Consider the following 23,297-nt stretch of genomic DNA (forward strand, 5'->3'; position numbering starts at 1 on the left):
CCTGTTTGACCGACATTCCTGACAGTCCGTGAAGGCAGCACTCATCCCTCTGCATGGTATCATGGCGCAGAGGAGGCCGAACAGATCCGCGACAACAAACTTTCACTCCAGCTCCATTTGTGTGACTTTAACACATAATACTCGTTAAATCTTTACCATCCACAGAAGACAAACACTGGTAAGTTACCTTCAGTGTGTTCGACGTGTCTTGTTATGCTGTTAAATCCCCTGAACGCAGCACAGATGGACGGTTAGTTAGCTGTAACGTTTACAGTCTGTCCGTTTGGAAAATGACGTTCCGAGCTAATATAAACATCACATTAATTGATGTTTTTGAGGCTTCAAATTATGTTTTCTATGTAAATGTTCATAAGCAGATATAAAAAATCCCTTCAGCTTGTTCTGAAATACATTTAAGGAGAAAGTTGATGAAGCTAGCTAAACTGAAGTTGCTAAACATTCATGTAATTATCATAATGAGTGTGAGCTAGCTTAATCTGACTCTAGCCTTATATCTAAATTATGATTTATCATTAGCTTTAACACTTGAATATGATTATAAGAAGGCTCTGGAGTGAGAAAGGAGATGTTTTTCACTATACAGAGGCCTCACTGTGCGGCTTTATGGCCTGTGTGATGCAAATGTTTATTATAACGTCAAACTGGAGCTCCTTTTTCAGGAGCAGGAATGAGAGGAATGCAGAGGCAGATGAAGCTGCAGAGTTTTGTTCCTTATCTGTCCTTGTGAGGGATAACATGAAACTAACTAACTCCTGGGTGGCACTGCTTTTATTCTGCAATGCATTCCTTACACAGGGATTGATGATACATGTGCTGCTTTATTCATTTGACTGTAACCTCAGACATAAGGAGTAAGGCTTGACCTGGTCTGACTTGGTTGAAGTTGCTTATAGTTGGTTTGAAACAACATTAAGATATTCATATGTGTTCAACACAAGTTGATGTCGAACTTTATTCACAATGTATCTCAAGAATACAAAGAATTTGACTCCGGTATTTTTTTGCCTACTCCCTGTACAAACATAAATAGACAGACACTAAAAATCAAGTACTAATAAAACAATATATAATATATATATAAGTACAAAAGGCACGAGTGCAATAGAAGAAACAATAGACAACATGATAATGTGCAATAGAGCAAGGATGAAGGTGGCTCTGTCCATGACGTAGCTAAAAGTACTCATTACACACAACCTGCTTTGTTATATACACTTTAAAATGGGATATATACACTATTATCTAACTAATGCATTATGGATGTAACATTTTCAATTATTAGCTACATTACACAATAACTATGTAAACAAAAGTGCAGAAGTAGTTTGATCCATAAAATTCATGCATGAGACCTGCAAAATATAGAATAACATTTCATATTTATGCTTACAGAAAAAAAGTAAATAATCTTGATGATGTGTGTGTCATTTCTAGGGATGCACCGATCCTACTTTTTAGGTCCTGATACCGATATCGATACCTAGGCTTTGGTATCTGCTGATACCGATACTAGCCGATCTGATCCTGGTATTGATTTAACAATCTTTATTCCTTTATATGAGGATAGAATAATGTTTTGGCAACTTCAGGGTTTTCTGACTTGATGGTGAACTGTACCTGGGTTCCAAGTGCTAAACCAGAGTCTGGAATCCCTTCATTTTAAGGATCCGTAACAATTAAATCCAATAACCTATTTTATCTGTTTATTCCCTCATTTTTACAATCTGTGCATCTCTAATTTGGACCTGATGAAGGCTTTGGATAACAAGCTAACAGATCACCAAAGTTCATCTTCAGGAGGGAACGAATGTCCGGATAAAAGTTTAATTTAACCATCCAATTTCTGATTATATATCCCACTTACAAAAAACACAATCTTAATCTCTTGTTGGCACTGTATGACAAGTGAAGAGACATCACTTAAAACAGTAGGAGTCATCCTCTGGGGACAATGAATGTATGAAGACTTTGTAACTTCATTCAGATTCTGAGTTATTTTACTGGATATGTAAATATGTTGACTGGAGAAGGATCAAAACTCAAACGACCACAAAAGTCAGTATGGTTCATCCTCTGTGGATCATGAATGTCTGAAAACTTTGTACATTCATTATGTTTTCATGTTTTCACACTTTGAATCCATTAATAGAAGGCTTCTTCATTGTTTGCAGTCGGCTACAGCTGATGTAAACTTCTTCCTTTGGGCTCCTATTATAATTTTCAGCGCCATCCGTGGAAACATTACCGCTGCACATGTTGCAGGTTGCTGGTGGAGTTGTTAGCAAAAGATGCGTGACATGCAGCTAAACTGCAGAGCCTCTGTAGTTATCCTCCATCATGCTCCACCGGGCAAAAATGCACAGACTGTCCGGCGCTGATGACGTAGGAGACGCACATGGCTGTTGTAAACACAGAAAAGCATAGAACTGAGATGAATAGATCTGCCATATATATCGGCCCCTTGTCACCGATATCCAATCTAGCTTCTTGAGTCCGATCTAGCCGATATCCGATACCAGGATTGGATCGGTGCATCCGTAGTCATTTCCAAGCGGCAAGCTCCGGTCTCAAACTATGAAGCCCATGCAGAAGTGTTAAAACTGCAATTCATTGAGAATCCGCTTGAGGCTGGCTGCAGAAACACCGGAAACCACATAGACACCAATTCAAAGAAGACGATCTATACAGCAGAAATAAACATGTTTACAGCCTGGTTCAAAAAACAGCTTCGGTCTACATAGCTAATTTCTCTATCGGCATTCACTTTCACGGGGGGTGAATTTTGCCCAAATAAGGACATGACTGACTTGATCAACAGGTGGGAACACATATGGCTCGTTTCCACCAAGCGGTCTGGTATGGATCAGCACAGTTTGGTACGGGTCGGATTGGTAACGCCTCATCCTGTTTGCATTTCCACAGCCAACCGTGCCCTACTTGGTGGGCGGCGTGTAAGCCGGATGCTGATAGCCGGGTCAGCTGTAATAGCGTGACTTCAATGCAGCGTGACACAGTGTACTCAGCTAATAAATGCAACAAAGAAGAAAAACGTGAGGAAAGTCTGCACCTCCACGGTCGACCATGGAACGCTGTGTCTTGACGCCATTTTCCAAACAAAAAAAGTTATCTTCCCAAGTCCACTGGAGATTTAAACATGGCGGGGTTAAGTGTTGTTCTTTATTACCGCTGTTGCACGGGAAGTGACGATTCTTTCAACCAATCAATGGACTGCAGTGTTTCTAGCTCCACCTTCTGGGGTCGGATCGGTATGTCTGGCACCCCAACCGAAGGGTACCAAAAAGTGGGACGGTACGGCTCGGTAATTTGGGGACCTGTCCTGGTTTTAGTCAATGGAAACGCCACAAAATGCGTGCCGTACCGAGACGAACCGAACTGAACCGCTTGGTGGAAACGGGGTTATAGCTGTTGGCCAGGAGGCTCAAACTCCGCCTTTTTACATCACACTATGCCTGATTGAGTTCCGCATTTCCAATATGGCTGCCGCCGCCTGGCTTCAAAACAGCACTCAGGAGACATCACGGATACTACGTCCATTATTTATACAGTCTATGGTCTAACATGAGTCTGGTCCTGCTGGAGGTTTCTGCCTGTTAAAGGAAGTTTGTCCTTGCAGCTGTAACTTGCTAAATGCTGCAAAGTGCTCTGCTCATGGTGGATTAAGATGAGATCAGGCTGAGTCCTGTCTGTAAGATGGGCCTGGATCTTATCCTGTCTTGATGTTGGGTCTTTGTTAATAATATAACATAGAGTACGGTGTAGACCTGCTCTGTTTGGAAAGAGTCTTGGGATAACATTTGTTGTGATGTGGCGCTATACAAATACAGATTGATTAATTGATTGATGTTACAGCCTGAAAATACTCATGAGTGTGTTTTGGAATGCCCGCCAATCTTTCCTGTTGTTTGAAGTATTTCAAACCTGTGTAATAACTTCTATAAGACACTTTGGCATCCCCGTACTCTGATTATATCCTCTCTGGCTTGTCCTCTTATCATAGTTTTGTTGCTGTTAGTGTTTCAGACCCTCCTCCACGGGGGATGAGATGAGTGTGGTGGCGTGGTTGCCTTTTTATGGCCAGGCTGGGCTCAGCTGTGGGGACCAGGGGTTTATGTCACCCCGCTCTGATGCTTGACTTAGCCCCAGCAGCCTGGAGCGACGGCAGCTGTCTGTGTGTGGACGTTAGACTACCAGGTGCTGAGCTCGACCACACGACCACACGACCACACAATCTGAGTAGTTATGTTGCAGACCGAGCCAAACATGACGAAGAGTTAGCGTCTGCAATATTACATAAAAGCCTTTTATTGAGTCCTCTGTCATGTGGACTTTGATATTCAGACAGCACATGAAAAACAGCTCTGTTTGTGCACACAGAGGAGCTGTTCTGCTGCTGCCATTGACTGAAACTAGTCTGATCTTAATGCAAAACAGTGCTGCAGTCTATATGTATGTAAATTGCCTGCGGTGGTAATTGCAGGCTCGCACCAGCAAGGGGCAACACAATTACTCAAACAGAGAGCTGTGAACTATAAACATCTGCCATGTAAACGGAGCCTGTTGTTGATACGCCCTGTTTACATACACAGAACAGCTCATGAATAAACACCGCCAGATGAAAAGCTGAACTCCATGAGGCCAAGACCGTCATAAAGAGTCCTGCCTCGCAGTGAATATGACTAAATTGCAATCCAGATTTATTTTGACATGATCCTTTGTTGTTGTTTGTTTGCTTTTGTTCCCTTTGAGTCTTTGTATTTTGACTCTAGGATTGCCAATCTGGGTCTAAAGGTCAGTCAGTCCACCTCACAAATACCAAAAAACACACTATCATTCTCAGCATGCACGGCTGAATGATGCAGTGGATTCGCTCGATGTGATGTGCCATTTGTTTGGCTCATGGTCTGCATCAGAGGACTCGTTCTGTGCATAACAAACAACGTCAACATGTGTCTGTTTTTGAGTACAGGGCTGCAACAGATGGCAACAGACTATGCTGCCTATTACGCAGACTGCTCACCCCTATTTATCAGTAATCAGTAATGATACAGCAGCAGGCAAATTGCAACAGTTGTTTTTGAGTTGATGCTTCAGTAAGGGTTAGTTCCAGGGAATCATGTGAATGTTTGTCCAATCCTTTTTGGGGGTTAATAGGAAAAAGAAGCTGTTTTGTGATCTGGTGATACGGGCTCCAGGCTTTGCTATTTCCTCCAGATGGGAGGAGAGCAGGTTCAGATCCAAAGATCCTGGTTGCTTGCTTTGTGGTTGGTGGAGTTCATAAATGTGCATGACCCGGAACTTCCACCAGATCCGTCTGCGATCCGCTGCGGTCTGGCTTCCGTCATCCATCAACACTGGTTGCGTTTCAGCAGCACGGAGCAGGACTGCCGGACAGCTGGAGTCATGTGACCGAGGCTTTCCTTCTGTAATTACTGCATTAATGATTCTCCTCCTCCTCTCCTTATCCATGTTGTCTTTCTGGTCCTCTGAAAACCTCTGACCTGTTGACTCCAGGTCTGGCTCCGCTCATCAGGACGGTTTGTTGTTGTAGTGAAGTGAAATACGATCTGGTGATAACACGGAGTGTTTTATTCTGAAAATTAACTGGAGGTTTTCATTTTGTTTTGGTGCCTGACTTCTTGTCCCGCTCCATCTGCTCTGTTGAGATTGATGCGTTGTGCTCCGGCATTCCGGCAAAAATAGAAGTCTTGTGTATCTGATCTGGAGGGCTCCGACCTGCTGGATCAGAGACGCAGCTGGAACGCAACGGAGCGGATCCAGTGGAAGTTAAATCAAGTCAAGTCAAATTTATTTATAAAGCACATTTAAAAACACAGCAGAAGCTGACCAGAGTGCTGTAAAATATATAAAACAAATGTGAGACCAAACCAAACAATTATTTAAAAAAGAGACAAACAACAGGGAAAGCTCAAATGCTTAATATAAAAGTTTGTTTTGAGGCGAGGCTTAAAAGAGTCAACAGAGGGGGGCGGCCCTGGTTGAGGAGTGGAGGCTGCTCCAAAGACACGGGGCCTTTACACTAAAAGCACGGTCGCCCTTCAATTTATATTTTGACTGGAGAACTGCCAGAAGACCCATGTTGGAAGACCTCAGAGGCCTGGAGGACCATCAGAGCTTTAAAAACAAAAAAGTTAACACAGTGACTTGAATAAAAACCTATCGGATATGGTGCCGTGACGGTTCGGAGACGGACCGGAGACGGACCGGACACGGATCTGGTGGAATTTGGGCGTGAGAGTGAGGAGAGAGGAAACAGTGACCTTGAAATGATGACACATCCTCAAATGTATAATCTTCACCTGCTGCCACCATGCCTGTGTGTTTTGATCCAGACGTTTTGACAAGGTCAAAATCAGATGGCGCCCTCTGCTGTTCAAACAGAGTACTGCAAATAATTTTCCACATCACTGATTTGAATCATCCCTTATATGTAGAACTTCTCAGCCGTGTCATGAGGTACCGCCACATCCCAAACGCTTGACATCTAGCTTCCCTTAAATCAGCATGTTTACGTGTCAGAGTTAATAAAGCCTGTCTGTTTTTGTCAGTCATCACTGTAACTGAGTGCATTCTCACATAGAGTTTATAGACTCATCAGTCCTGTTGGATGTTTGAACTCTGATTCATTAGGCTCATCTACTCAGTGCCTATTTACAGCAGCCCTGTCTGTTAGTTTACAGATACACTAGTTGTGTAATTCCCAAATACAGGAATAGAACCTGTCATCAACGTGAACCATTTCATGGAATAGTAAATAAATACTGATCCTCTCAGAGTGTGATCCAGCCAGTCACGTTAAAGTCCTCTGCTGTGACTGTTCCTCTCTGAGTGTTTTTCCCTGGAATATAAGTGCAGGTCATGAGTTCAGCTCCCGGAGCAGACAGGAGAGTCTTGTTTTGGTACGTGATGAAAAGAGGCATAGGGTCCCTTTCACCTATATATCCAGGCTGCGAGGGTCAGATGCTGTTACACTGCTCTCTCTGTACTCCTCTCTCATCGCTGTAAGCTTCTTTCCACCGCCTCCCTCCCTCTCTACCTTCCTGTGGGGTTCAGTTTCTGTCGGCTATTTTCAGAGCTGATTGTAAGTTGCTCAATACTTCTCACAGTGTATTATGAAGATGCTGGAAGGTATCAAGATTATCTCAATCTAAGAAAAAGAGCGAAAGAACAGACGCTGAGGTTCAGTGACTTTTATGAAAGAACATTTTGAGTATTTGTAACAGAGCCCGGTGGGAGTAAGAAATCAAACACACGTCTGAATGAAAGGTTAGCTCGCCCTGTCTATGTAAGGAAATGCTATTATCCCCTCTGTCATGCAGACGATCTCTTCCACAGAAGTTCAGATGTGTGTTTTTCTGCAGAGCAGGTCTGAGTTGTGAAGTCCTGTCTGCCCTTCAGGAGCTTGGTTTGATCCCTCGTAGAGCTGTGAGCACCGCTGCATTGTTGAACCCTCATGAGGAATTTGTGTTAAGTCCTTTGGCCAGAGGACCTGCTGGGGGCTTTATTGCAACCTTTAAACAAATCTCTGTAAGCAGATACCTGTGTATTTTGAGCAGGAACAATCATCTCCAAATACTAACAAGATCCTTAGATTGTCCTTTAATTCAGGGTCAGACCAACTCAACTGCATCTGTAGTTTTACTGTGTTCAAGTCTGTAATGGATGTTTACCTGCTGTACTTTGATTAAACCGTCATGAAAGATTTAAAAGATTGTGGGGTAATAAACAGTTTAAGGTTTTAAGGAGAAAACCTTTCAAAGCTTTTCCTTAGACTCAAATTTGAATATTTATGAAGTAGTATGTCTTCATCAAACATGAGTTGGTGAGGAAAATGACACGTTCTGTGACATTTGAGGTGCAACGAAAAAAGATCACTGAAATCTGAAGGTGATCAAATCATGATAACATTCACAAAACTTGTAGTTTTTGTAGGCAGTATGGTGGTATGACCGCCTTTGAGAAAGAACAGAGACATGCAGTTTGTAAGACCTGCTCCAGGGACATTTCAAGATTCAAGATTAGAACACATGAAATCTCATTTGAAAAGCAGAAACAGAATTACAATGCAAAAAACTTTGGTTTTGTAATCTGCTGTGGGCTAAGCTGTTATTTCAGGTATCTGTTTATTCCCTGATTTTTACAATCTGTGCATCTCTAATGTGGACCTGATGAAGGCTTTGGATAACAAGCTAACAGATCACCAAAGTTAATCTTCAGGAGGGAACGAATATCTGGATAAAAGTGTATTTTAACCATCCAATTTCTGATTATATATCCCACTTACTAAAAACACAATCTTAATCTCTTGTTGGCACTGTATGACAAGTGAAGAGGTATCACTTAAAACATTAAGAGTCATCCTCTGGGGACAAAGAATGTATGAAAACTTTGTAACTTCATTCAGATTCTGAGTTACTTTACTGGATATGTAAATATGTTGACTGGAGAAGGATCAAAACTCAAACGACCACAAAAGTCAGTATGGTTCATCCTCTGTGGATCATGAATGTCTGAAAACGTTGTACATTCATTAAACAGATATTGAGATATTTTACTGGACAGATTGAAATGTTGACCTGAAAGCAAGGATCAAAACTCAAACCACCAAAGTCAGTATGGTTCATCCTCTGTGGGCCATGCATGTCTGAAAACTGTTAATTCATACAACAGATGTTGATGTATTTCACTGGATGGATTGAAATGTTGACTAGAAGGATCGAAACTCAGAGGACCACAAAATTCAGTATGGTTCATCTTCTCGGGACCATGAATGTCTGAAAACTGTGAATTCATTCTACAGATGTTGATGTATTTCTATGGATATGTGATATGTTGACTGGAGAAAGCATCAATACTCAGAGGACCACCAAAGTCAGTTTGATTCATCCTCTGGGGACCATGAATGTCTGAAAACTGTGAATTCATTCAGACTGTGAGATATTTCACTGGATAGGTGGAAATGTTGACTACAGAAAGATTAAAACTCAGACCACCACAAAAGCCATTCATCCTCTGGGGACCATGAATGTCTGACAACTTTGTACATTCATTAAACACATGTTGAAGTATTTCACTGGATAGATTGAAATGTAAAATTGAAAGCAAGGATCAAAACTCAGACCACCAAAGTCAGTATGGTTGATCCTCTGTGGGCCATGAAGGTCTAAAAACTGTAAATTCATTCAACAGATGTTGAGATAGTTCACTGGATATGTAGAAATGTTAACTGGAGAAAGGATCAAAACTCAGAGGACCACAAAAGTCGGTATGATTCATCCTCTGGGGACCTTAAATGTCTGAAAAATGTGTACATTCATTCTACAGATGTTGAAATATTTCACTGGATAGATTGAAATGTTGATTTTAAAGCAAGGATCAAAACTCAGACCACCAAAGTTGGTATGGTTCATCCTCTGTCGGCCATGAATCTGACTGTAAAATGTCATGGCAGTTTATGCGGTAGAGGTAGATCAGTCTAGATTCAGTCTGGACCAAAGTGGTGGACTCAGTCTGACATTGTGGTTGAGACTTCTGAGATCATAAAACCTGGATGTTTCTGGATTATTCTTCAGTGACTCCCTGAGCGAACTCGATCCGTCTCCATGTGTCTGCTGTGGTCAGAGCAGATCTCTGCTGCTGCTGGAGTTCTTCAGCATACTGACTGAAGGAGATCGTGACAGTGCTCTCTGTGTTTTGGTCTGTTGCTGAGCTGACGGTGGTGAGGAGGCCCGGGCTCAGCTGGCTCCTCTCTCAGAGACCACTTACTCACACTGGCTGACCACAGAGACATACCAGTGGGAGTGGGAGTAGGGGGGTCTACACTATCCCCCAGAGCGTCAGCCCACGGCGTGTTAGCTGTCCCCCCCACCCTGCCTGGAAATGGACACTGCTGGTGTATTTATAGCCCCTGAGCACAAGCGAGCTCTCTTTCTTAAACACGAGTGAGGAGCTGGTTGTACTCACAGGAGTGGAGTCGAGCTGAGCTGAGCTGCTGGATTTCTCATTGTTGGCTCTTACACTTTAAAACTCACCTGGAGGAGCTCGTCAGGTAGGAGACAGAACAGTTTAGGTTTGTGTCAGCAGCTGCCTGTTACACACCTCACAGGTTTGGTTGTGTACTTTCTGTAATAACATCTACTCAGCGGTTATGTAAGGGGAATGATTTGGTTGTGTTCGCGCCAAGACATGTGGCACTAAGAATGTAAAAATGTAATTTCGTACACTTCTGAAACTTTCTTTAGTGCTGTAAAATGTGATCATAACCATTTATCAATGTGGAAAAGTGTGTATTTATTTAATAATATAAGAAACTTTCCAAGTAATAGTATCAAATATGTCTTTGTTACAACTTATCAGCTGTGAAAATGTTCTGGTTTTATTGGTATAAAGGGATTTTTGTTAAATGATATTAGGGATGGGCATTTCAGGCCAAAATACTATTCGATAATCATTGGCATCCATTCGACGGTTATTCGAATAATCACCCCCCCCCCGTTTGTGTGGCAGTCACGTTAACCAGCAGCAGGACGAGGTGCTGCTAGTAGCGGCACTGACAGCGTCTGTCTCTATCTTTATGTCAGTGTTTCTGTGACGCAGTGTGGCGTGTGTGTTTACATTTTACAGCCATGCTCAGTCTCTGGAAAGACGTGTGTAGTAGTGTGAGATTTGCCACTACTGTCGCTAATGTTTTCTTCTTCTTTTGCTATTTACAGTGTTCGTTCGGGGGCTTGAAATCCTTGAAAATGCTTGCATTTTAATGTTGTGTTTTCAAGGTTTGAAAAATGCTTGAACTTTGGGTCTAAGTGCTTGCGAGTGACAGTAACAATTTTAACAGAATAAAAGATATGAAAAGTTGAAACGATTTCTCCTTAGAAAAGAATTAGGCTGATGTGCCCTAAGGTCTTAAAATGACATGACTACTAGGGATGGGTACCTTTCACATTTGAACCGATATGGTACCCGGGAATCGGTACCGGTACTCAACAGTACCAATTTTCGCTACTTTTGTGTGTTTATGTGGTAATAAATGTTAATTTTTATTTTGAAATCTCAAATTTGTTTAATTTAACATTTTTATTTTATTTAACATGAAATGAACAGAAACAGGATTATGTACGTGATTAGATATATTAGCTGACACATGCTCGTGGCATCTAATTGCTCTTTCTGGAGTTTATCAATGAACACACGTGAACGCCTGCGGATGGGAAAAAGTCAGTTCTCCGTCTCTTTATAATAACAGGACACACAACTTACTTGTTGGGCATTCACGCACACAGGAACGGTTATAAACAGGGCAGGTAGTCGGAGCGAGAGGGTCAGTCTCAACCATAGACTGTAGAAAATAAACATAATCCTCCAGCTGCTCTGCCTCGGGTGAGTGCGCGCGCCTGTCAGCTGCAGGCTCCGTTTGGCATGCAGGTAGCAGAGAGCAGAGAGCAGAGACATGCACCCTATCAGTCTCTGACTTTATTACAGGGCGAGAGTATGGAAATTCGCCTCCTCTTCCACTCCCTCACAGTCACAGAGATGCGTTCAGGTACCGAAACATGGTACCGTTTGATTTTACGTGAGTCGGTACTCGGTAGTACCGACGGAACTCGGTCGGTACCTATAAAAGTACCGAATTCGGTACCCATCCCTAACGACTACAGCTGATATAATTTGGCCCACCCAGTGCAAATCTTCATGCCTCTCTAACTTGAAAAGTAGTACTTCAAAAGTTTGAAAATTGACCTTAAAAGTCATTGAAAAGTACTTGAATTTGACCGTGAAAAAGGTGTACGGACCCTGTATTTAATGCAGTTAGCATTCTTCTTCTTCTGTTTGCTAATGGGGTTAGCAAACAACTTTAAGAAGCTCTATAGCCACCATCTGGCTGGAGTACTGTATTACAATCAGGCACCGGTTAAAAACGATGAAAAATTGTACTTTTAAAATGAGAAGATATTCAAAGTAAATCTTGGATTTTTACAAAGTGAACAAATATTAGAATATTCCCAAATAATTGCCCATCCCTACATGATATGTGAGCTTTGTGCTGATGCTTGATCAGGAGAAGTAACTTGAGGTCACACTCAGGCTTTAGGAGTCCTTGATGATGGTTTTTCTCTTTTTCCTTTTTGATTTAAAGACTGATTACTTACTGATCAAGTAAAAAACACATTGATTGGTAGTAAAAAAGGCAGAACGAGATCCCCTTCACGTTAAATCATCAAGTGATCTGGTCTGTGTGTTGGGTTTGATGTATGTCTGCTGTTTCTCTCTTTCAGATGTAAAAAGCATTCTGAGCACACGCCCCTGGATACTGAGACACCCACAGAGAGAGGAGACATGGAGAAGCCAGTCCTTCAGACCCAACCGTCCACCCTGCCCTTCTTCGACACGGCCCACGCCTTCAACCTTCTGCGGGGGATCCACGAGCTCCGAGCCGAACGCAAGTTTTTCGATGTGACTTTGTGCGCCGAGGGCCGCGAGTTCCACTGTCACCGCACAGTGTTAGCCGCCGCCAGCACCTACTTCAGAGCCATGTTTGCAGGCACTCTGAAGGAGAGCGTGATGGACCGCGTGGTCCTCCACGAGGTGTCTGCAGAGCTTTTGGGTCTGCTTGTGGACTTCTGCTACACAGGACGGGTCACCGTCACTCAGGATAACGTGGACGTCCTGCTGAAGACGGCCGATCTCTTTCAGTTTCCCTCCGTCAAAGAGGCGTGCTGCGCTTTTCTGGAGCAGCGGCTGGACGTTTCAAACTGCCTAGAGATCCAGGACTTTGCCGAGGCCTACGCTTGCAGAGAACTAGCCACCAGCGCTCGCCGCTTTGTCTTGAAAAACATAATGGAGCTGGCTAAAGGAACAGACTTCGAGCGCTTGTCATGGAAGCGCCTCCTTGAGTTCGTGTCAGAGGACGAGCTCAGCGTGGACAAAGAGGAGACGGTTTATCAGATTGCCGTGCGCTGGGTGAAAGCAGACCTCAAGAGGAGGCTGCACTACTGGCCCGAGCTCCTCCAGCAGGTGCGCCTCCCCTTCGTCAGGAGGTTCTTCCTGTTGGCTCACGTGGAGAGCGACCCGCTCGTGTACCTGTCACCCACCTGCCTCCGCATGGTGAACGAGGCTCGCAGCTTCCAGTCCTGCGAGTACGACCGGCACGACAGGCCCTGCCACCGAATGAGACCTCGGCCGTCCACGGGACTGGCCGAGATCCTGGTGGTGGTCGGAGGCTGTGATCAGGACTGTGATGAGCTGGTTACTGTGGACTGTTACAACCCTCAGACCGGGCAGTGGCGTTACCTGGCTGAGTTCCCTGACCACCTGGGAGGAGGCTACAGTATAGCTGCTCTGGGAAACGATATGTATGTCTCAGGTAAGATCATCAAACACCTTTTAGCAGCTTCAAAACTTGATTTCTTCAATTTAAAACCGTATTTAAAGCTCCTGTGAGGATCTGTCAGTTTGTTTTGCAACACTCTCTCTCTGCTGATTCATCCATAAGATGTGTTTTCTGCCAAAAAATGTCATCCCTCTTTTTTTAAAGCTCTAATATTCAACCCACGATGAATCTCTGGATAGATTATTGTGAAGGTCTTGAAACTCCATCTCTATCAGACGTCTCACTCTCAGACAGGCTGCCTTGGATCGAGTAGTTGTGCATATTACATTCAGTGTAGTGTGAACTCCTCAGTCAGTAGATTTCCATCCCCGCTCCCTCATCTTATGAAACGTCCGTCAGGATTATAAATAAACTCTTGGGCTGGCGGCTCCCTGTGGGAGCGAGGCGGAGTGAGCCGAGGCAGGACATGGTGTGCTGCCAAAACACCACAGTGGTGTCGTCGTCATCATCATCGTCGTCCTCTTCATCACCGGCTGACTGGTCCATCCCTTTTGAGAAATCATCCTATGCTTTTACCCAGAGCTTATGTTTCCTGCACGACAACACATTTAGTCGTGTTAGCTCAATGACAGAAATAAAAGCAGCAGAGGATTGCATAATGTTGAGGGGCAGATTGGGCGTTTATATCCTTGGATACAGTTTCATTCACACACTTGAGGGTGTCATAATTCTTATGTTTGGTGTCAGGGCGACTTGAAGCTCTTATAAACATGTAGTTTAAACTTTGAGGAGGTAAATTTGGGCAACAGGGTAACAGATGAGAAATGTTCTTGGACGAGGATGGACATGATGTTGGCAGAAGAGTTGTAAAAAGTCAGGATCTAGATTTTTTAACTTAAGATATTTCAGTTCTGTATCAAAATATGAAAGGTTTAACATTTAGAGAGGATGTAAGACCTATAGACGAGTATATTGATGTGAGGTGACAGTCGTACTTGCTTGATTTAGAAGAAGTTTACCAGACTATGTTGCAAGTCCAAAACAAAAGGCGCCAAAATCGACACAAACAGAAAGTTCCTAATGAGAGTTTTAAAAGAAATCATTTAAAAGTATCTAATCCAATAATATTCTGTCCTCTCCAGGTGGTTCAGATGGTTCCCGCCTCTATGACGGCGTGTGGCGTTACAAGTCCAGCGTGAACGAGTGGACCGAGGTGTCTCCCATGCTTAAGGCGCGCGAGTACCACAGCACCTGTGTGCTCAAAGGTCAGCTGTACGTTGTGGCGATAGACAGCACCGAGCGATACGACCACGCCCTGGACTGCTGGGAGGCCTTACCGCCCATGCTGCACCCCATGGACAACTGCTCCACCACCACCTGCAGCGGGCGCCTCTACGCCATCGGCTCCCTGACCGGAGAGGACACGATGGCCATTCAGTGCTACGATGCAGACAGTAACCGCTGGTCCAGGGTGAGCTGTGGGCAACTGCCGCCTTGGTCCTTCACACCCAAAACTGTGACACTCAAGAGCCTCATCTACTTTATCAGGTAACTTACAGATGTTATATGATTCCTTCATACTTAACCCTCAATTTAAAGGAACACAGACTCTAAAATGTTTGGGTTAAGTTCTTCCAAAACATCACAGGGAGGATTTTTTGCACCAACAAGTTATTGTAGTTTCACACTTTTATCTACTTTCTATGTGCAGAAATTTAAATGAAGTACTGCTATGTCTAATGCAGTATTTTTTACTGTCTCTTGGAACTTATTACACAAATTAAAAACTTACATAATCCACATCTATCTACGTTTTATCATGTAGTCAAATGTCATTCTGATGTGATACCACTAGAGTGCGCCACTGTACTCCTTTAAGCATTCCTCTCATCAGCTCACTGAGAGAAATAACAAAACAGTGACACATTCATTGAGAGTCAAGTATTTTCCATGATCGATCTTTGGATCGATTCATTATTTTTTAAAAACAAACGTTTTCCATCAAGAACAAAGCCAAATGTGTTTTTCCCCCTGAATCAAATCTTCCTTCAAGACACAATGTGTATAACTGACAGTATTGAACAGAGCGGATCGTATTGAGGTGTTCAAAATGTTAAACACGCTGAACATCAACGTGTGGAGCGGGCTCATGATCTCCGCGGACATACAGTCATAAAAGTGAAGGCTCAGACTTCAGCAAGGGAACTGAACAGAAACATATTTCAGACTCACAGTGTCCAGTTTTCTGTCTACTCGTTCTTATTGAGAAATATAAGCATGTGAACGCGGTCAGGTGTCAGCCGGGAGCGCAACCAGGTCAGAATCAGTCCGGCGGCGGAGAAAAAAAGCGCTCCTGGAGACCTGTCACTCAGCCGCAGCCCCCAGCTCAGTGTCTCCGCTGGGCGCAACACCTTCAGTCAGCTGATTCACATCAAAACATGCTTTAAACTTAAATCACCTCCATTAAAGCTGAACCAAATATGACTCAACATGATGTTTGTTCCACGTGATAGAAAATCGAAACAAAAAAATGTGTTCAAGTAGGTTCTTAACAATCAATTAATCAATACTCGATTATCCCTAGTAGACATCTTTCCACATTAAACCCTTTTCAGAAATATGAAATTACTTGTTATGTTCTGAGTAATGTCATGAAAATTAGAGTCAACAGGTTTAGAAATGAAGTTCTTGGGGCTAAAAAAAGAACACATTTCTGCATGATTATTATAAAGTTTGATTCATGAGTTGATTGCTCTGGACATGGTTGATGACATCATGGCTGTTTGTCAGTAGTTGTTATAACAATAATAAAGTTGGCATGCAAACATGATCTGTGATTGTTTTGGCTTCACTCTGACTCTGCTGTGTTTCTATTTGCAGAGATGACTCCGCTGAGGTGGACGTGTATAATCCTCAGAAGAATGAGTGGGACAAAATTAGTCCCATGACCCAGGTTTGTGTTTCACTTTGGACTGTTGTTGATTTTTACTTTGAAGTTCTAAGTATGGTGACAGTGAAGGATGGATGAGTGTGGCTGTTGATGAAAGGTATGAAAAGAATTTCAAATGAAGCTAAACGAGGTCGAGGTTTGTCAGATTTTGATTGTACTATCACTATGCATGTTGGATATTTTATTACATTTCTGAGACACCTTGTCAGGGTTCCCATGCACCCTTGAAAACCTGGAAAACCTGGAAAACAGTTGACCAGTTTTCCAGTACTGGAAAACACCTGGAAAATGGCCTGACAAGGTTAAAAAAAACACATCCCCCTTCAAAATTTGTGGCCGTTTTTGTCATTCAGTTCTCTTTAGGTCAATTTATGCACTGATCCTCTGATTATTATTATTATTTATTTATTTATTTATTTCAGTAAGGCAGCTTCCAGAGTCCTTTGCTGGCTCTTTTGTTTTTTCTTAGCTGATTTTATATTTTTTGAGAAAAGAGAAAGCTGAGATGAGAGTTGGCCATCATTGTAACTTGGTTGCACTAATAAAGTGCTGTACATCTGTGGTTGCATTGTTCTATAATTAATTTGCCATCATTTTTAAGCATGTAAGAGATGATTTCATGGATAGCCAGAGACTGCACGTCTTTCAATGTAGACTTCCACTGAGAGGAACATATTAGACTATTTAGGAACTAAATTAGGAACTCATTTGAGACTGTCATACCAGCTTGATCATCACTGAAAATGTCCTGGAAAATGATCTCTGGAAAAGAGTGGGAACCCTGCTTGTACAGTCTCATTTTTAAGTTTTATTCATTTTAGAGACTTATTTTTAGTATTTTTTCTGTGCTGTTCATGTGTCTAAATGTTATTGTGTTCAGATTAAGATGTGATATGTTTGTTATGATTGTAGCTGCTGTGACAGTTTGATTGTCATGCATCTAAATACATTTAATCAACAAAAATGGATATTTAAACAAAAAATAAGGTCACTTTTTAAAATTCTTTTATCCATAAGTTAGTTTAAAAAAGTGAAAATTTTATTAATTTTAAAATCTTTTTTGTTTTTTTTAAAAAAAATTTTTTTAAAAGAAATGAGTGTAGGACCCTTCAATCATAATTTATCTTCAGTTTATAGATCCAAACTGGTAAAATTCTCTTCATGCTTTTATGAGACAAGGTGTGTGTGTGTGTGTGTGTGTGTGTGTGTGTGTGTGTGTGTGTGTGTGTGTGTGTGTGTGTGTGTGTGTGTGTGTGTGTGTGTGTGTGTGTGTGTTTTGTTAGGGGAGAAGTTATGATCTTAATGTGTTTTTGATATATTCATACCTTTAACTACCTTGTTTAAGTTTTAGTTGTTTTTATTTAGAAGCCTGAAACATATTGTCTCCACCTCTTCCCTCCAGGTCCACGTTGGAGGCAGCGTCGCGGTCCTCGGGGGTAAACTCTTTGTCTCCGGCGGTTACGACAACACATTCGAGTTGTCCGACGTGGTGGAAGCCTACGACCCGAACACTCGTACGTGGACTATCGCCGGACGCCTCCCTCAGCCGACCTTCTGGCACGGCAGCGTCAGCATCTTCCGCCAGTTCATGCCTCAGGTGTCCAGCGCCTTTGAGCCCACGGAGATACCCGAGTCCAACGCCATTCACCTGCACCGGCACCAGAGACACCAAGCGCTCCAAAATCTCAACAACAATCTCAACCAGAACCAGAACCAGGACGTGAACCCAGCGCACTGACACTGCGGGGGTGATTCTTCCAGTCTCAGTCCTCATTGTATCATGAGTAGTTTACCTCAACGTAATGCTGAAGTTAATAGAAGAAGACTGAGCGTGTACAAAGTCATCTGAGCTCCTTCTAATCCACTTGACTGCTGAGCTGTCATACTGATAATCACGCTAAAGGAAGGGTGTGTTTAAACCCTGTTTGTGTTCAGTCCAGGACGGATCCCAAAGACCAGTATAGGGGAGCAGAGGCCTTTAATTGTCCTTTAAACAGGTTTCAAAGATAACCAAACCAAACAAGCCCTCATGATCAAGTGATCCTCAACAGATCTCTTCCCTGTGAAGTGCTGGAGAGCATTTTTAGTTGCACAATCAGCTTAAATACAAAGGTAGGAGTGCCCGTCTGTATCGGTCCTTGAACTTTATTTTCTGTGAAACATTCATCCCTTTCTTTTTACTCTCGGCAGGCGTTTGGCCAATGAACCTAAAGGATGTTTAGTGTGAGACCGGTTAGATAATCAGTTATCTATGAGGCAGCATTCAAACGTAATTTGTTTCTTTACAATCAGGTCGGCAAACTCTGTAAACTGAGCATTAATGATGATCTGTTGATGGCCTCAACAACCCCAAAATGTCCTATTTTAGGGCAGTCCTTGGACTCCCTGCCTCCTCCTCAAGCTAGCTTCTTTCTGCCACTGACAGAGGAACCACATTGAAAGCAACAGTCCAGATTTCTGCAAGCTGACTCAGTGTGGATGTTCATGTTTCGACCGTGAATTGATGACTCTACAAACACAACTTCAAATCGCAGGCTTCAAATTTTAAAACACAAGAAATTTTGGTGGATGTGAAATTTGAAAAACGTGCTCCCCAGACTTATTTAGCTCATACTCTAATTAGCTAGAGGCTACATTAGCTACTGCTACCAACACACACTTGGATCTCTGACTGAACTGCTAGCTAAAGAGGTTAAGTGTCCTGGTGGGTAAAGTAGACATCAGGTTTTGTTAAAAGTAGAGCTGGGTGATATTGAAAAAGATGTAATCACGATAACATTTTTCACATCAGTCGATATCGATAATTACCATGATAAATGTCAAATCATTATTTCATTTAAATTTGAAGTGAACATTTAAGAAACCAGACAGTTTGGTAGCTTGTATCTGGATTTAGTTCTCTGATGAGCTTCTTGAATCCATCATTTCTGACAGTGCTAACAGGAAGCAGGTCTTAAGTGTAAGATGAGGTTTTTGTGAAGTTTTAGTTTCTTATTTCTCTCAGGTTGAGATCATTTTTTGATTTGAATTTACAACAAACGTCTTTAAGCCCACCTACCTCTAGCTCTGCGAAATGATTGGCTGTTCAATACCGTCGTCTTATTCTCTTTAATGTTGGGTGGCAACTAGTGTTTAGGACACATTAGCGCCCCCTCCCTTTCCAATGGTTGGGGGCTGTAACTACAGGTTTGGATATATCAAATTTGCATTGCAGATTTGTTATATTTATATTGAGAAAAATTATATCACGATAATTATCGTTATTGATTTATCGCCCAGCCCTAGTCAAAGGGGATTCTTGTAGTGAAAAACATACCTGTGGTTGAGTTGCAGCCATTATTTTTGTTTTTGTTTTACCTTTATTTGATAGGAAATCCAAAAAGAGACAGAAAATATGAGAGGAGAGTAAGGGGATGACATGCAGAAAACCAGAAACTGCTGCAACAAGGACTGTAGGCGCCATGTATCAACCACTGAGCTAACCTGGCCCCCTGTTGAATCCATTTTGATAGTTTCTCTTTTATATCCACTCTGAGTCCTTTAGTTTTCAATCAGTAGAGTACCTTTTAAACACTTTGTAGCTCTGAGACAGAGAGACATGTTCAATCATAAACAGTAATAATCTGTTTACATTCCAAAAAAACGACAATCACATTTGATATCCAGCTCTAAAAACAGGTCTCTGAGTAGGATGAGTTTAGATTTACTCTGAGAAATATCATAAATTTTCAGTCATCATAATATTGTTTTATAACAGCTGCATGTGAGGTGAACTGATGAAGAGTTAATTTTCCCTCTCTGGTGATACTTTGTCCTCTTCTTGTGTCACTGAGGCTAATCAGAGTTTAATAACCACCAGAGGAATGTGCATGAATAATTTCATCTTAATAATGTATTTACAGATGTTTTAATGTTTTGTACATTTATTTATGGATCTATATTTGTGCTGTGGTTGCTTAAGGTGTCCTGATTGCAACACAAATATGTACCATGTGTTTGTGTGTACGTGTTTGTGCGTACGTGTCACCGTTCAAAACTGGAAGTGCAAAACAATCTCAGTTTGTCGTCATGTAAAAAAAACCTTTTTGCTTTATTGGTAATATTTTCGAGTGTTGTTAAGCATTCTTGGTTTTCATACAGGCTTTTGATGCTGACTCCTTTTTGTTAATACAGTTAATTCTTAGCCGTGCGTACTGTCTGTATGATGTTTACAGTGTGAGCACCAAAAATGAAACCGCAGGCAGGTCAAAGAGTTTATTCTGCTGAGTCACATGTGATGTCGCAGAATAGTGTGTAAAGTTATTTTTTATAGATAGCATGAGAAGCTGATGCGTTCACTTATAAAGCTGTATCTTTACTTTAAACTACTCACCTGTGTAGAGTCTTATTTCTAAACAAGGATGTGCTGACGTCTGTAAACATTGTTAAAGGTGATAAGTGCAGTGAAAAAGTTTCTTTAGTTCAACAAACACATCAAATGCATTTCTAAGCATGCAATATTTAGAAATGATCAGTCTGTATGCTGATGAGCTAGCAGTACGTACTGATTTGGCCCAAATCCAGTATGTAGTATGTGAACAAGAGCAAAATCTGCAGTATGCCAAAACTACCTGGATGTCGTACTGATGAAGGCAAATGTCTCAGTATGCATTGGACCAGTCTCCCCCGTGCTAACTTTCCAATTCTTCATTTTTCTGTATTTGACGGGGGCACTCAGTTTTTGGTGCTTTGAAAACTATTAAATTCCATATAAACCGCTTCTTAACTTTTTAAATTATAAGTGATGCTAAAGAAGCAGTTTATCCATCAGCTCGGCCGCTGTGTACTTCTGCTTTCTGAAATCAGAAATCCAGCGACGCCTGATCCAGCATCCTGCAGATCAGATCCAACAGAACAGTCATACTACAGACTACCTTCATACTACATTCGTATGTAGTTTGAAGCAGGTGGTTTGGAAAACAGCCATGGTTTTGTTAGCTTTAAGTGGCAATCTCATGTTTAAAAATGATGCCAAGAGTGCAAAAAACTGCAGTACCACAAGTGTCCACCAAGCGGCAACCTCTGGTGCAAAAATCATAGAGTGTATAAATAATGGACGTAGTATCCGTGACGTCACCCATCTGTTCCTGAGCGCTGTTTTGAAGCCAATCGACGGCGGCAGCCATATTGGTAATTCAGAACTCAACCAGGCAAAGTGTGACGTAAAGAGGTGGAGTTTGAGCCTCCTAGCCAACAGCTACAGTGTTCCCGCCTGTCAGTCAAGTCAGTCATGTCCTTATTTGGGCAAAAACTCGTAATCTTAATATCTTCTGAACCGTCGTGTTAGAAAAAAATTCACCCCCCGTACAGTGTGTGCCGAGAGAGAAATTAGCTACGTAGACCGAAGCCGTTTTTTGAACCAGGCTGTAAACATGTTTATTTCTGCTGCAAAGATCGTCTGTTTTGAATGGGTGTGTATGTGGTTTCCGGTGTTTCTGCAGCCTTGATGAATTGCAGTTTAAAACACTTCTGCATGGGCTTCATCGTTTGAGACCAGAGGTTGCCGCTTGGGCTCGAAGTGAGGCCGCCACAAAATCTGCTCCCCCTAGTGGCTGGCTGCAGTATAAGTCGAAAACTCCATCTCCCCCATTCATATGAATGGGGCTGCGGTCAAACTTAAATAAATAAATACACATTGTACGAATGTTTCTCACATTGGTATGCTGTGGTGATATGTACTTAGTATTCGACTGTTTTGTGTTCAAGGCCTCTTTTTCGTTAGTTATCAGAGGTTAAAAAACAGGGTTTTACATCTGGGTTTGCTTTGATTGACAGCTGCCGTAGAGAGAAACTCCGGTGGGACGCTGTAGGGCGGAGCTTGTAGGCGTGGAATCACACAAATTCCCTACTGCACAGACTTTGGCTGCAGAAAATTTACATGGCGGCAGCGTTCTGGAACGAGATATTTTGGCTTCAAGACCGTACAATGGGAAAAAGCGTCTATGGTCTCTGGTGACATCACTAAGATGTTGATGTTTAATGCAGTCTGTGGTTTGCTTTTGTAGCTCTCAAAGAGGCATTTGCGATCATTGCTGTCATTTTCAAAACCGTTACAATCTCTTGACTGGAGTTTCAACAGACAGATGTGACAGTTAGCAATCTTTTATCAAACCTTTGACCTGACCAGGGAGTCTTATATTTCCAAACACCAACCTAGTCAGTTGATATCACAAACACGGTCCCTCAGCGGTAAAACTAAACACTCATGAAGATCATGATTCTTGATTTTCCAGATTTCAGCTGCAGGATGCACGATGATGAAAAAGGGGGGCTGAATAAAACAGCAGAGGACATCTCTCCATCAAACAGCTTTCACAATCATGCAGTTCAGTTCATGTGTTGACGACTTAAAGCACATCTGCAGATCTGTAGGGACAGATTTTTGACAACATGCACGATTATCCTCCGTCACATTTGAGTGTCTCATTCAGGAGGTGTCCTCAACAGTCAAAGAGATTCTGGTCTTGAGTCTTCAGGTCTTGTCCTCTGTCATATTCTGAACTATCCCCTCCATATCGATCGTGGACTCGTACGCTTCACTGTCCAGCTGTGTTTGCTGCAACACTCCCTGCACCGTAAAACCGTCCCCCGCCTCCACATGTCCCAGGCTCTGATCGGACACCACCCCCTCCATCACCGCATCCCTCGGCTCGATCACCACCCTCACGATGCAGCTGGAACCGAGACCCATCACCAAGGTGGGTTCTGGGTTTGTGGACTCCTGGACGCTGTCGGTCTCGGGGTTGTAGTCCGCGTCGTCTGCGATCAGAGAGGGATCTGCTGCCTCAGGGCTGTTGTCCACTTCCTGCACGATCACGTTCCTCAGCTTCCTCTGTCGGGGGTTGTAGTTCTCGGTGCGTTTGTGGATTTGAACGTGTCGTCGCAGGTGAGCCTGGAGAGAGAGCGTGGAGTCAGAAGGTG

The 23,297-nt window shown here is 42.5% G+C and overlaps 2 protein-coding genes across 6 annotated transcripts in view; one reads left to right on the plus strand and one right to left on the minus strand.

The window, feature by feature from the left end:
* klhl21 (kelch-like family member 21) lies at window positions 1-20,704 on the plus strand. Its single transcript, XM_034696537.1, has 5 exons — window positions 1-178; window positions 12,333-13,420; window positions 14,530-14,935; window positions 16,268-16,340; window positions 17,740-20,704. The coding sequence occupies exons 2-5, from the start codon at window positions 12,394-12,396 to the stop codon at window positions 18,073-18,075; spliced, it is 1,842 nt and encodes a 613-aa protein (XP_034552428.1). The 5' UTR covers window positions 1-178; window positions 12,333-12,393; the 3' UTR covers window positions 18,076-20,704.
* Window positions 20,578-23,297, minus strand: part of zbtb48 (zinc finger and BTB domain containing 48) — a 13,057-nt gene continuing 10,337 nt past the window's right edge. For 3 of the 5 annotated variants that reach the window (XM_034696529.1, XM_034696531.1, XM_034696528.1), the window contains exon 11: window positions 22,325-23,268. In XM_034696529.1, coding sequence (XP_034552420.1) covers window positions 22,849-23,268 — 420 coding nt within the window. In that variant the 3' untranslated portion in view covers window positions 22,325-22,848. Of the gene's footprint in view, window positions 23,269-23,297 lie in introns of all 5 variants that reach the window. The other 2 variants (XM_034696527.1, XM_034696530.1) reach the window with 1 other exon arrangement.

The sequence above is a fragment of the Notolabrus celidotus genome, chromosome 11, assembly GCF_009762535.1.
Source record: "Notolabrus celidotus isolate fNotCel1 chromosome 11, fNotCel1.pri, whole genome shotgun sequence".
NCBI lineage: Eukaryota > Metazoa > Chordata > Actinopteri > Labriformes > Labridae > Notolabrus > Notolabrus celidotus.

Excerpts from the sequence above, each read along its gene's own strand:
- klhl21 (XM_034696537.1), top strand. The coding sequence starts at position 12,394 with ATGGAGAAGCCAGTCCTTCAGACCCAACCGTCCACCCTGCCCTTCTTC. Across the intron at positions 13,421-14,529 it reads AAACGATATGTATGTCTCAG|GTGGTTCAGATGGTTCCCGC; the intron begins GTAAGATCATCA and ends TGTCCTCTCCAG. Across the intron at positions 14,936-16,267 it reads AGCCTCATCTACTTTATCAG|AGATGACTCCGCTGAGGTGG; the intron begins GTAACTTACAGA and ends TTCTATTTGCAG.